Below are 15,676 nucleotides of genomic sequence, written 5' to 3'. Positions count from 1 at the left end.
GTAGAATTTATAAACATCATTAAACCTTCCTCTACTAGATTTTGGGTAAAATAGAATGTAGCCATTCCTGGCATGTTGCAACACACCTGTGGTTCTAAAATGCTGTTTCAGTATGAAATAGGTAAAAATTACAATAATTAATTCATTTTGCTTTATAAATTTGGGGGAATCCATCAGCTATGCTCAGGAGGGGCTGATGGCCCGTCATTCTGTTTGTCTTAACCTTCTGGCTTATCAAGATTTCTAGGAGTGTAATGTCTTACAGCCTTAACCATAAAATCATTGCCTCTAGATCTTATCAGCTTTAAGGCTGGAGCAGTGTGAAACTGACTGACAGCTGAATGGAATATAGATGAAGCGATGGAGACTACAAGTCACTCAAAGTCCCATTTTATTAAGTGCTTTGAAAATGAAGTCCCAGAACCTTCAGTCAATTTAGGATTTAGTACAAAAAGCAGAATACTCATGGTACTCTCCCCAGGAAGTTTTATTTGAGGGTTTAAGTTGGTCTAGAGAAAATGGGACACAGGTAAACAGAAAATACTAAGATCATAATGGACATACACACTTCTGACAAAATAAGTGGAGAAAGTAGTCTTGTTTGACTTTCCTTTTTAAATCACTGAGGCAACTGTAAGACTAAGAAAATTATTTAAAATAGAAATTTATTATTTCTATAATATGTAAAATATTTTCACAAACGTCAATTAAATAGAAGTTTTCATCTCACTTGACTCTATTTCTTTTCTACCTCTATATAGCCATAACAAGTAATCCAACATTCTTTTAACCTTTGGTAAGATGGATGGGCAGTTCAGCTCTTTCCAATATTAGCCATTTCCCAATAGTATAAATAAATCCTTCAAGTACTGATATTAAAAGAAAAAAATCCCTGACGCATACTGTTTGGTTGGGGAAAAAAAGCGAGATACAGTATTTTTGTTAACATTTGTTAAAAAAAAAAAAAAAAGCTAATGAGAGGGAAAGAGAGAAATAGAATGTCTCCAGAGTGATACTCAAAGAGCTTGATAACTTTAATTTCCTCTAAGTAGAAGGACTGAGGAACAGGAATAAGAGGAATACCGCATTAGGCACTTTCTTGTGTCTTTTCAATTGTGCAACTTAAGAATGTATAACTAATTCATAGAAGTAAATTAATAAAAACTTTAAAGTAAACAAATAGCCATTGTTATCACTCCAGTAAAAAATAACAAGACAAAATCACTTTATGGAGCACTGAACATTTTTATTTTCTTAGAAAAAGCATTCCCGTGCACTAAATCCATAAATATGTAAACCCAAAGATAAAGAAATAAAAGCATATACAATTCTTAAATGAATTAACTTTTTTAAAATTTTATAAAATAGGCCAAACTTTTACTTATATAGCAGCAGATGGACATTCAGGTTTTTCCACCAAATAAATAATTTACAGTATTTTACATTAATCAAAAGAGGTAGAGAGTGGAACAATATTAACTTCAACTTATTTCCCTTGTGCCCTTTTGTAGGAACTAATATTAGCAAGAGCCACTTAACATATATAATTACTAAATGTATATCCAGAAAAATGGAGAAATTAGCTTTCATATCAGTCTCAAAAATGATTAAGGTAATCTTACTTAGTTATCAGGAAGGAAAAAAACCTCCATAAATAACCATCTAATAATAAAGAATACAAATGTTATTTTAAGGAGGAGTGAGTAAATAAAGCTTCTTGAAGCAAAATGTCAATTATTGTACAATCTAGTATAAGATAAACCCTATAGTGATGATCACAAATATATAACTACAATCACAAATTTTTGATCCTCAAATGCCAATTCTCTTCCTGTTCTAAAGTTCTACAATTCTAAAAAAAAATGGTTATACAAAAATAATGAAGAAATAAATATAAATTAGAGTTTAAAATGAATAAAGACACAAAAGGAGACATTGTGGAGATGTAGTTAGAAGGAAGATCAAAGTGTAATGGTTCAGATATGACTGCAGTCAACTATTCCACTTTAATGTCCATGTGCTACTGAAATGTTAACAATAAATAGATTCTTAGCATTAATTTAATGAAATGCAAAACAGTTAAGTTGTAACTTAGCTGAAGTCATATCCAGTGATATTCCAATAAAAATGTTATATAATCTTTTTGAAAATATTTATTTAATTCAATACTATCAGCAGGAAATGCCATTTAAATGTGCATACGTTTGTATTTGTATTTAAATAAGTAAAAAAAAATATATATATATATGTGTGTGTGTGTATTATACATACATGGACTCCATTGACCAAATAAAAGAATGCAGTAAGTAAAGGAGAAACAGTATTTTGACCAAATCTGAATATCAGTAGTTTGTACCATAACATATTCATCAGATAAAATTTGGTATGTCACCATCACGATCTTTTGAAAAATTCTGAAATTTGGATGTACCTTCAAAACTGAGACATTTTACAATGCAGAAGCAAAAATGAAATACTAAAAAATGTTCATGTAAAATATTTTTTCATTTAAAGTTGTAAAACTAAAGTAAATCATATGCTCAAATAAAAATTCTCTATTAACGATGTAGAGATTCTTCTAGTATAAGAAAGATGGCTTTATACTGACTATTAAACTAGGTAAGAAAATATTTCCAGTGCTAATCATTTATTTTTCCTAGCAGTCAACTTAAAATCATGATATCTTTTTATTGGTTTATCTTGAGAAGTTAGTTGGCACATTGGAGCAAATTTTTGTGGCAAAAAATTATTACTAATAAATTTAAACAAAAATATTTCTGTACGTACAGAGGTTAAATGTAAGGGAGAGCCAAGGCAATTATTCTGAGAACCAGAGCAGGCAACATGTTATCCAGTAACTGAGTAAAGATATTAGATATGCTGTTCCCAAGTACTCAAACTTAACTAGTTTCACGTCAACTGAATTAATTGGCTTAGGTTATGTACATACTATTAGGAATAGTTCAACTGACTAATTCCTGGTCAGGAATTTGGGACAAAGTAGAGGCTACACCTACACAGTCAGTTGCATCAGGCATGCTGCAAGTGATAGACTGAATACTGAAGAACAGTCAGAAAAATTGTACTTACATGGCACAGTCTGGCTCAGTGTTTGGAAAGAAATGGCTAGAGTCTTGACCAACAGGTTGTTAAAGACTATGCTCATATAAATTCACTGCTATGGTTCTACAGCAAATGAAAAAGTACATGAAAATAAACCAATCCCCCATTAATGACATGGCACCCACCAAAAAAATCTTGAGTTCTAAGAGTCTAAAAACTTAATAAGCACAAATTTTCTAGCATTTGGCAAGAAGAGGATGGGAGGAAATCTTAAACAGCTTTCATGGCACTTAAACCTTGTTAACTTTACTAAAGGAACAGATGTGAAACTGCAAACGGAATCGACACCTCAATAAAAATGAAGTAGATTTTCAGCACAGTTGAGGGGGGATCTAAATTAAATACAATTTTTGATAATAAAATCAAAGTACTGTTGGAAATGCAACAACAATCACAAGAAGATGTTTTAGATATCGTATCTATGATATGCCACTATAATGTGCTTTGATGAGGGTGCCTTATGATTTTTCCATGTAGAAGCTATCTTTTTATTTACCCTATAAACTCCTTTTGCTAAAAAGGAAATTTTCTTATAAAAACGAAAACAAACAAAAAAATCATTCTTAGCAGACCCCCCCCCTTTTTTTTTCATTTTTATGGTCTCATCCATGACATATAAAAGTTCCAGGTCCAGGGATTGAATACGAGCCACAGCTCCAACCTAAGCTGCAGCTGTGGCAATGCTGGATCCTTGAACTCACTGTGCCAGGCTGAGGATCCAAGCTGCACCTCTGCAGTGACCCACACCTCAGACATCGGATTCTTAACCCACTGTGCCAGAGCAGGAATTCTAGCAGAACTTTAAATATTAATGCTTCTTAAAAAGTGTAAGTTATAGGTGCAACTGATACTATAAATTGATGACTTGTTTTTTAAAATAATTTTCCCACTATTTCCACTTGTTTTAAGTCAGTTGTTTTAAGTCAGTTGTTTTAAGTATTAATTTACTAATTGATATTTAAAAATTATACCAAATTTATGTAATGGATAACTAAAGGAGTAATGGCACTTTTCATATTCTACACAGAAAAACAAACAAAAATCATGCTAAAAAATTTACCCTGTTAATGTTTGCACCGTATACACAATGACCTAGGACAATCAACTTAAGATAACTCAGTGATAATACTACCAAATTTAGTAAACCCATATCCAGCTGATGAGGATGTAAAAGCAAGTAGGAATGCTCCAGGAAGGTGAAAAAGGAGAGAGGTGGGGGATGGAGAGATGGCAAGCCAGCATGACAGGGTGTGGATGAAATAAGTGAGAAAGGACAATTTCTCTCTGATTTTCAGTTTTCCTAAGGTCATGGTAAATGGCAAGCACTTCCCTTTCCACTGGAAATGACTTTTCTGGGTGGTCATTATCAGGAGCCTTATAAAGCATAGATATCTACCCTACCTTTTTTCCTTTTTATGGTAAAGATGCAGTTATTTTACATCTAGAATATTTTACAATTCCTTTGTAAATATTATGATTTTAAAGCTGAGAGGACATTAGGAAATCATTTAGCCTAACTAACCCCTTATTTTACTGACAGCAGAACTGAGGTCCAGAGAAGCTATGATTTAGTTTCTAATCTACATAAATATATGGGTATGACTAAAAGGTTTAGAAACACTGTATTTAGTGTTGTTAAAAGCAAGAAAGAAATGGACATTAGAAATGCTTTCAAAAATAAAAAGAGAAAATGACAGAAAAAAGAACGCTCCACTTAAAATGGCTAGACATCTATTCTGATGTTAGCATGAAATAGTGAATTAAAATAAAGGGCTTTAAAAATGGATTAGGAAAAAAGTACCATATTATGAAAGTGTGAACATATGTAGTTATTACAAACAAAAAAGTATATACAAAATACTTACCAAGTACATATTATATCATGAAAAAAAATCCACAAAATGAAAAATAAACCCTCTCATATAATTATTTTCTACCCAATTTGTTTCTATCTCTATTTCAGTATAAGAACAAACCATACAGTAGAATTATGGAAAAAGGGGTATACACCCTTAATTCAAATCCTCAGACCCTTTTATGTGAAACATCTGGAAAATCAATTCCTTTTCTAATTTAGCTAGGTGGTTCTAAACGATTATTCCTTCTATATTTAGTTGAGGTCAAAATGGAAAGCCCAAGGTACAGAGTTTGATGATATCAAATTTTGCACAAGTTTTTACTATTTCTATGATAGCATTTTAGCACATTAAAATATGTGTCAAAATAAATATATTTTTAAAATTTTAAAAACTTGAAAACTCAAATATGTAGTAATGTTCCTAAGATATTATTTGCTCATATCTATGATGAGAGTCAATATAAATGTCTTTCATCAGAATCAACCAAATCAGTACTTCCCAAAATGTCCCTCTGAATACAAAGTGACTTTACATATGGCATATGGGTAAACATTTTAAATGCTACTATTTAAGTATGGATTTTTATATTAGAAAAAATTACACACTAAAACTGCTCAATACATTCTTGCCCTAGTCCAGTGTTTTGTTTTTTCTCTCTAAAGAGAAAAATGTACATGTGAGGATACCAAAAAGCCTAATTAAACAAATAAGAAATCAAATACTTACTGTCGCGGGGGAAGCCCGAGTGGTATGTGTCACTGAGTGACCGGAATTCTCCATTGAATTGCCGATGAGATAGGTTCCTCCAGAGCTGCTGATGAGTTGTCCTCCTGTGACGCCCATCTGAATCCCACCAGTGCCCACCATACTGTGGGACGAGACCACCGTAGTCACCTGTGCAGAACTCCCTTGAGTATCAAAGTAATTCCCTCCAGTGTTTTGGCTGTACATCTGTGTTTCTGTGTAAGGGTAAGTTGTTGTTCGGCTTTAGAAGAAGAAGAAAAAAGAAAGCAATTTATTTATATTGTCTTATTTCATTTATTCTATCATGAATATATGTTTAATATATATCAGCTTAGGAATTCCTGTCATGGCTCAGTGGAAACGAATCTGACTAGCATCCTTGAGGATGCAGGTTCCGCTCCTTGGCCTCGCTCAGTGGTTAAGGATCTGGCACTGCCGTGACCTGTGGTGTAGGGCGCAGATGTGGCTCGGATCTAGCATTGCTGTGGCTGTGGTATTGGCCAGCAGCTACAGCTCTGATTCTACCCCTAGCCTGGGAACCTCCATATGCCACGGGTGCAGCCCTAAAAAAACTAAATAAATAAATTTATATTTGCTTCTACTGGTGCCTACCTCCAGTGTATAAAATAATCCAGGTCTCTTCCCACCAAGAAATCCTGCTGCATGACTTCTTCAATTTCTCAAAAAACTTCTTACAAATGCCAATTTTAGAAAAGCTGGGGTCTGGGATGACTGAGGGCCGACAAGTCAGCTCCTCATGCTACTTCACACTCCTAGGAGACTTGCAGTAAACCTCCATGACTAGGTAGCTGGCATGGATCTATTTCTTGCCACTCTAAGGATCTTGAACAAAGAGTTGACTTACCTTGGACTGTAAATTCCTATCTCTCTCTTTTTCTTTACACTCAAGCTTCTCCTTGATGAGATGACTATGCCACCTCTTCATGTCCTCACTTTCTGTTTCCCAGCAAATGCAGTCAAGCTTCTGCCCTTAGCCTTTCCTTGAAAGTACTTTTAATAAGGTCATTTGTGACCACATCTAAATACCAAGCGAAAAGGCTGCTGTCAGTCCCCATCTTTCTTGACCTATCTGCATATAACATTGTTGACCATGCCATGCTGCCCTTTCCCTCCTCATTCTGTTCTGATTAAGCAGCTTGTTTGACTGATTGACTTATAATTTTCAATTGTCTGTAACTTCATTTTAACACAACTTTTGTTTTGACTTTTTATTTTGAAATTTTAAGCTCATGAGAAGTTGAAAAAATAGAAGAGAGGTATAATATACTTTCATTTAAAAAATTCAAATATCAAATTATAATTCCCAGTTCTACTGTCATTCTCTTCAATACCACATCCCAGAGCGAGCCAGTACTGACAATTGGGGTGGATGTTTTCAGACATTTTCTATGTATATGCAAGGACTTTCTACTTTGACCTCTCTTGTTCATTAGTTTCTATGGCATTTCTTATTTCCACTTCTTACTTTTTTTTACCACTGCATTTCAAGAACCTTTTGAAGGCTTCCTTTTCCTGGCACTTTAAATACTGATCATTTATAAAGTCTCCATTTTTAGGCCTTCTCTTATTTCACTTTTATTCAAACCATATAACTTTATCATATAATACATGACCATGTACATACTCATAGTACACAACCTTACATACTTTGATACATATCCATTCTCTTTACTTTCCACTTATATTTTAAGAATTTTAAATCTAGATTTCTAACAGCCATCTAGTTATCTCTGCTAGGGAACCCCATGATTTACAGGAAGTCTTGGATGTAAAATTTAACCTATGACTAAAAAGGAATTCTTTATCTGTCTTGCTCTTTTGCTTATATGGCCCTCTCAGCAGAGGGCAGCACCACATCCCTCAGTTTGGAAATTACTGCTAACTCCTCCCTTGTTCAGAGACATCAGTCACCGAGTCCTACTAATTTTACCTTTTAAGTAATTCTCCAATTCTCCATTCCATTCTCACACTCACTGCCTTAACTCATAATGTTCTCCATTATAACTGCCTTCTAATTAGTTTTCCTTCCTCATTCAGGCTCTCTTCCAATCTATCTTCAACTTTGCTGCCAGGGGAATTTTTCTAAAATGCCAAATATGAAAATAAAATTTTACTTAAGAACCTTTCCATGGTTCTCTCTTGCCTTCCAAAGAAATTCACAACCCTTGACCTGCCTTATAAGAACCATGAGGGCCAATGCCTGCATGATCTCTGGACTTGGTACCAGCCATGTCCTCAAATGCTTTATTCACTCACAACACACTGATCTCACTCACAAAAGTGCCGTTATCTTTTGATCACTCCCCCTTCCCCATTATATTGAATATAGCTTCCTCTGTCTGGAAGCCCTTTATATTTTTTTCAACTTTCTTCCTTTGTCTAAATCATTTTTAAACTCTCAGCTCAAGCATCACTGTATCTCAAAATTACTTTTCAGCACCACTTGCCCTCTGTAGCCACTCCTCACAGGACTGTTATGTTTTATTTTCTGTACTTTTCTAACACCTTGTGAACACCTGAAATATAGTTCTCAATACTTTGTTAATTTCCTCATGTCTTCATACTCACATGAAATTATGTTTTATTCTCATCTGTACCCTCAATACTTAACACAATTGCTGCTACATAGTGGGCATACTAATCAAAAAATAAAATATGATTCTATTTAAAAGTATATTTGGCAAAATGGACAGTTTCATAAATTTCTAAAACATAACTCTTGCTGCCAGCCACAGCCACAGCCACAGCCACAGAAAAGCGGGATCTGAGCTGCATGTACGAGCTACACCACAGCTCACGGCAATGCCAGATCCTCGACCCACTGAGCAAGGTCAGGGATTGAATCTCCATTCTCATGGATACTAGTAGGGCTCATTACCGCTGAGCCATAATGGGAACTTTCAATAAAACTTTAAAAAAATGAAAAAAAAATCGTAAATCTCCAGACAAAATGAAGTTCAGTCTTAAAAAAAAAAGCAGTTCTTCTCATTATTGTTGTGTTTCCCAGTTGGAAATCTCATTTATGTATTTAATTCATTATATATTTATTTAATAAAATAAAACAACCATATTGACTTCAAATTTAGGTAAAGAGAGAAATAAGGTCATTTTTATTTATGTCCACTAAATATGAGAGTGACCCTATTTGGCTATGCTTAAAAGAACAGAATCTGATGCTGGTTAAGTGTAGCTAAGTAAGATATACAAATAAATACACAGCAATAAATTGACAGATGCAGGACATGGTACCAGCTTTCCTTTTCACAGTCCAAATAAAATGCTTAGGCATGCTCCCTAGTAGTAAGTTGATTTTACAAATAAAACATATAATAATGGCTATTTATGACTATTTACTATGCAATAATAAATTACCAATTACTATGCAATAGGCACTATTTTATGTGCTTTTCAGGCATTAACTCATTTAATCTTCATTACCACTTTATGAGGTAGGTACCATTATAATTTCTATCTCTACAGACTAGGTGAATACTTGAAGTTTGGCTAGGTTAAATAACTTTATCCAAAGCATGCAGCTGGTAAAAAATGGATTTGGAACCGGCACTTAGTCCATCATCTCAACCATTTTGTCACATAAAAAGAACTTAATATTTTCTGTACGTTAATGATACTTGTGAATGACTACTGAGGAATAGCCAGCCCTAAAAGGTGGTACAGGGAATATATGAATCTTCTGCTGCTACTGGAGCGTTCCTTACACTTTAGCTAACAGTTTAATAGCACCCTACTCTTCTCCCCTCTTACTCAGAATGGGATGTGCAGAAGATATACTTGCAATGGTAAAGAAAGAAAGAAAGATGGAAAAGATGAGACTATTTTAGAGGATACTTACGATTACACACTTAGGTTTTAGAAGTTCTATGATCATAGAAGTTTTAACTCTATCATAAGAGAACCATTCCAAGGGATTTAAATCACTCTATCTTTTGGGCATGACTCCTTTAAGTAAATAGTCCTCAGTGAACAAGAGTAATGCAAACATATCATGGATATATAAAATCTATATCTGTAGCCCTCAAGTCAGTATAAAAATATGGTAGCAAAGAGCTTTGATTTTTACACTTTCCCCTTATTGGAGATGATTCATTAGCTAAAGAAAAAAAAAAAATGAGCAAAGAACAGGAGAAGAGTTTAAGTCACTAAAGAGTATGCCTAATCCATAAATTATGTTCATTACTTAATCATAACCCATGGGACTGAGAAGAAGGCTTGATGGCTGTATAAACTCACACTGGGATAAAGACTGGCAATTTCTATGGGAAAAAAGACACAATTACATTAGGAAATGAAGTGTCACGAATTGTTGCTGAGTTTTGTCTCTGACACTTCTACACTTGCAATGGGAAACAGAAGAGACTTTTAAACACTGGGTTGGGTGATAGAGGCCGACCATAATGTCCTTAGTCTTTGTTCTTTAAGGATAAGAAGATAAGCATTAACCATTTGTTGGAGGCCTGCTGGAACCAGAGCTAGAGTCCAGCACAGATAACTCCTAAGCGTCTTTTTAGTTCTAAATGCTCGAAGCTCATGAATAAATACTGAAGAATTTACATTAAATAAATAAATAGGAAGTACCAACAGTTCTTTCTTAGGCACTAGATATAATAACTCTTTAATTCCGATACCTAAGATAGGTTTGCCTTTTGTATTGTATGATGGATACATATGAGTTATTGCTTGCATGCTACTTTCCACAGAATTTTCTAAAATATTTGTTTGAGAAAATTACTCATTTTTGGCATATCAGATTGAAAGCAGCTAACTAGTTCCAACTGTACACTCCTAAAACAGCTAAATTCCCAAGCAATTCCATGTATATTTGAAAAATGTTGCTGTGTTCCTTTTGTTTGTTGTTTACTGATTGCCACAGACTGTTATGAAAATCATGTGTCATATTATTCTATAGCAGGAGAAATCTTTCCATTGTCCTGCATATGTATCAAGTAATGAATGCAAACACATAGATATGTGCATACTTGCTGACAGAGGCTTCTTCATAGCTGACTCTATTATAAGGTTCTATGTAAATGCCAGGACTGATCCATAGAATTCAGTAAATTAGTTCTGTTTGCATCCCAGCATGCCTCAGCATATACCTTGGCTAAGCATGACCCTGAATATTCTTTGCTTGCTTATTCATAGGATGATTATGTCAACTTATTTTAGCTATAACCAATTCTTCTACATTCTTTATCTTCAGGTGTTTTATCCACAAGTCCAGATGTGTAATATCTCTAAATTTTGTATTTTACCTAGATCTTGAATATCCTCTCACCAATAAGCTAGTCAACTACAAAAATCAAGCAATGGTATGAAAAGAGTAAATTAAGGAAGCGAAATATCTTGCAAGTTTCACACCATAAAATTTACTATGAAGATAAAATACAGTGATGTTGGTCATTTTAATATCTTATACTGGTACACTGTTTTATTGCTTTCAGCTACTCTGCACACATTCTTTTAACAAATATTTACTTAGCATCTATCCAAAAGGATATGACCTCTACCATCATAAGGGCTACATAACATAAGGTCTAGTTGGTCAAAAATAAAAAAGGAGATAAGATAATTATAAATGTTCTTCAGTCTGTGGAAGAGAAAGACAGAATATTAAAGTGGAATAAATACAAGGGCACATATTGGATACAGTAACCAAGGAATGTTACCTCCAAAGAAAAGACATTTAGGCTGAGACTAAAAGAGGAAAAGGAGTCAGTCCTATGGAAAACAAGAAGAAAAACAGATGAGGAAGATAGTGTAGCATGTGCAAAAGCCATGACACAGGTAAGATTCTGGTATTTAGGAAGAAATTAGAAGTCTAGAATGGTTGTTTAAAATGAATGAGAATGATATCAGAAAGAGATGAAATTTTATTATTAGCACCACACTCAAACCAACGGAGCTAACTGGCCCTTAGGAGATGAAATTTCAAAAGTAGGTAAAAACTGGAGTTCCCATTGTGGCTCAATGGATTATTGTCGTGAGGCATGTTTCTACAATATTTTCTTAGCCTCTTTGCTGAAAACTCCATCTTGTCCTGTCTTACTTTACCCCACCTTCCTGCTTGAAAAACAGTCTCAGTGCTGGTGAATGACTTAAGCTTAAGCACAAAGACCTAAAGGCATAAGTTATTCATAGGGTCAGTTGAATGAGGACATAATGCACTGGTCTAGGCAGAAGAACCTGTGCAGATTGGCACACCCTTTGCACAGCATGATATGTCCTCCTCTTCTTAAGAACAAAAGAAAGAGGAGCCTTATGGCCCCAAGAGGTTTATGAGGGGTGGTTAGCAGGATACACATTAGCAAGGAGAACCAAAGTGCAAACCTAGGCACTCTGGGTTGCTGCAGATAGGCACGGTCTGCAGAAGCACAATGATGATTCTCCAGAATGCTGTGCATAGATAGCTGACACCAAGCTTCCTCAAATGCTAATGACTGTTAAATGCCTAAAGGTCAGAGTAAAAGTTTGATCAGCAACCGGCTATGTGACTTTTAAAATAACTTAAAAAAACCTATATTCTACACCTACAACCCCCTCCTCACTTGACGTAATCCTCAAGAGCACAATAAAAGCAGTGTGGTTTCTTGAGGCAGTGCTCTTGGTCCCTGAGACCTTGAGTCCCCCAGTTTCCACCTTTACTTAAGGTAAAAGTCTCTGTGTTTTGTTTTATGTTAACTTTTTTTCTAAGTTTCACAGCACCCTTCCTTTAGCCCCATCCTGCTGAGCTGGTCCTGGCAGATTATGAACCTGACTAGTATCCATAGGATGCAGGGTTCAATCCCTGGCCTTGTTCAGTGGGTTAAGGATCTGGCATTGCTGTGGATGTGGCTCAGATGCCATATTGCTATGGATATGGTGTAGGGTGGCAGCTGCAGCTCCAATTTGACCCCTTGCCTGAAACTTCCTTATGTTCTAGGTGTGGCACTAAAAAGACCAAAAAAAAAAAAAAAAAAAAAAAGGGAAAACTAAAAATGTAAGTAGTGTTAAGAATTTTTTTTAAATTGTGGGTCATGATCCACAATGTAATGGGTCACAATAGCATTATAAAAAAGAAAGTGACTAGACTAGACTAGACAACATCAGGACATATTACATCTAGTAAGAATAAGAATTATTTTGAGAAAGTATGCTTCTATCATATGCATATATGGTATGTGTGTGCACACCTACATGTGCATATATGTATTCAGCTGCGTAAAAATTGTGCATCTAACTTTCTCACTGTGGATGGTAGTTTTAAAAGCCTGAAAGACATCACTGCAGACAATGGCAAGAAGTCTGGATACTGTTTAAAGCTGAGACGGGAGTTAGGAGGCGTGGGTAGAGGGAGGTAAGGCAATGTTCCAGCCAAAGAAACAACCATAAGAGAGGCCCAAGGCAGGAGGGGTGACAGGAAACTATGAGAAAAGGGAGTGGCAGATACAACACAATGTTACAGAAAGGTCATGTGAGATGATTCTAAAACATGTTCATTAGATATGATGATAGGAGGTGATCTATTGCAAGGTGTTTCCATGTAGTGATAGCAATATGTATCTGATTGGACTAGACTGAGGAAATAAGTAACTTAAGGCAGCCAGAATGAACAGGTTTTAAACACTTTCAGGACGTTTGGGAAGGAGAATTTGAAAACTGGGAGAATTCTTGTTAGAGACTGAGAATAGATCTCATGTAATCTACATCAAGTGAGAATGACATCAGTCAGGAATTGTTACCCTTCGTGATCAGAACCGAGCTGTAGCAAGAGCAGACAGCATTTGAGACGGTTGTGATTGTTGCTGTGCTTACTAGATGACTTCTATGGTGTGATTTTGTCTACAGTCTGGCTGCTGTTTAACAAAGCTTGTACAACTCTTTTTTTTCAGCCTGATTTTCCACACTTACTAGAAATTCTAAGTCATAAATATCTTGCAATAAATTCTGTTTTGCTTAAATAAGACAGACTTGGTTTCTGCTGCTTGAAACCAAGAACTCTGCCTTAAATAGTTTCCCATCATATAGTTTTTATGTGAGTCACCAAAGCCCTGCACAGAAGTAGCTAGATTATTCAAAATCTTCAACAAATCACAATCATGTGATATATAATCTTTGCTTGGCTAGCACGCACTACTTCTTTGAGCTTTGAAATTGATTGTCTCTTGAATGTTCCAAGTCAGATTGAAGGCAGGAGAGAGATGACATGACCATTTTGTGAATGACACCAATGGGTGAATAGTAATTCAGAAAGGAATGCAAGTGAACGGACATATGAGATTATTACCCAAGAATGAAAAACAATAAATTAAATATAAAGTAATAAATATTAGTATCACCAATAAAAATTTGCTTTGATTCAAATTCAGAAGACATACTTATTTCTGCTAATTTCAACTGCTAAAACAGTAAGTGAAAATTAAAGCATTAACTGAGCTGTTACCACAGCAGCTAGGGAGGAAATACAAGATATGAATGTTAAAAATCAAAAATAATTCTTGCAATAACTAATTGAGCTTTCTCATTCACATTCAGTATTTTTAATATATATGTTGTTAATATACAAAGTGGTGAAATCATAACTTTAAATTATCATTACATAAAGATATCTGGACAATTACACTTTACTTTGAATTTCAATTCTTTATTTGTATACCATAGATTAGCAATTCTCACACTTTAGCACACATCAGAATCATCTAAAGAGCTTGTTAAAGCACAGATTACTGGACTCTACTCCCCAAATTCCTGATGCAATAGAACAGGGTTAGACAGCTAAAGGTGGTATTTCTAACAAGGTTGTCATTTTTCAGATGAGGTCCATGCTGCTAATCTGAAGAACACATTTAGAGAATCACTCCACTGGAGGATATTAAAAATGTGAAGACCAACTTGCACAGAAATAAGAAAAAAAAAAGTGCTATCTCACAACTATTAGTTCTTTTAGTCTATTTGAGGTTTTTTCTTTTTAAAGTCAAAGTCTACAATTGTAAAAGAAGTTTCATATTCTGTGGCAGCTATCCATGAAAGCATCACCAAAATTTCCATTCACTGCTGTAATATTTTTTGAAGCATACCAAAAAGTAAACATAATAAGTACATATACAGAGTTCTCTTGTGGTGCAATGGATTAAGGATATAGCATTGTCCCTGCAGCAGCTCAAGTCATTGCCATGGTGCACGTTTGATCCCTGGCCTGGGAACTTCCACATGCCACTGGCCCAGCCACAAACAAATACATATACAGCTCATGTGCCCTGATAATAGAAATCAGGGCCGTAGATATGGACTTAAATCAACTTTGGCAGAAATGACATCATGAAAGATTTAGACCAAAGCTACTGAACTACATTTACAAATAAGAAAAACTGGGTTGGATCTAACGATAGTTCTATTTTTAATTTTTTGAAGAATTTCCATACTGTTTTTCATAATGGCTGTACTAATTTACATCCCTACCAATAGTTCACAAGAGTTTCTTTTTCTCCACATTCTCTCCAACATTTGCTACATCCTGATATTTTAATAATAGCCATTCTAATAGGCATGAGGTATTACCTCACTGTGGTTTCCATGTGCATTTCCCTGATGATTAATGATGTTGTGCAACATTTAATGTTCTTTATGTCATATATATGTCTTCTTTGGAAGTGTTTATTCTGGTCCTCTGAACATTTTAATCCAATTATTTGTGGATTTTTTGCTTGCTTTTCTTTTGTTTTACAATTGAATTGTGTGAGTTCCTTATATATTTTGGATATTAGCCAATTATCAGACATATGGTATGCAAATATATTCTTCCATTTGGTAGGTTATCTTTTCATTGTGTTGATATTTTCCTTTGCTGTGCAAAAGGTTTTTAGTAGTCCTACTTATTTATTTTTGCTTCTGTTGCCTATGCTTTTGGTATCAAATCCAAAAATCATCTCCAA

The 15,676-nt window shown here is 34.8% G+C and overlaps 1 protein-coding gene across 24 annotated transcripts in view; it reads right to left on the bottom strand.

Moving 5' to 3' along the window:
* The window catches only part of RFX3 (regulatory factor X3), a 306,998-nt gene that overhangs the window by 98,975 nt on the left and 192,347 nt on the right, over positions 1 to 15,676 (bottom strand). For 23 of the 24 annotated variants that reach the window (XM_084986795.1, XM_021064169.2, XM_021064230.2 and 20 more), the window contains one exon: positions 5,709 to 5,967. In XM_084986795.1, the coding sequence (XP_084842921.1) occupies positions 5,709 to 5,967 (259 nt within the window). Of the gene's footprint in view, positions 1 to 5,708; positions 5,968 to 6,591; positions 6,766 to 15,676 lie in introns of those variants that run through there. The other variant, XM_003480524.5, reaches the window with a different exon arrangement.

The sequence above is a fragment of the Sus scrofa genome, chromosome 1, assembly GCF_054392235.1.
Source record: "Sus scrofa isolate SSC_HxYL_T2T_F1_AM1 chromosome 1, Sscrofa_HxYL_maternal_Yorkshire_Landrace_v2.0, whole genome shotgun sequence".
In the NCBI taxonomy this organism is placed as follows: domain Eukaryota; kingdom Metazoa; phylum Chordata; class Mammalia; order Artiodactyla; family Suidae; genus Sus; species Sus scrofa.
Note: the sequence above shows the minus strand (reverse complement) of the source record. Positions and strands in the feature narration are given on the sequence as shown.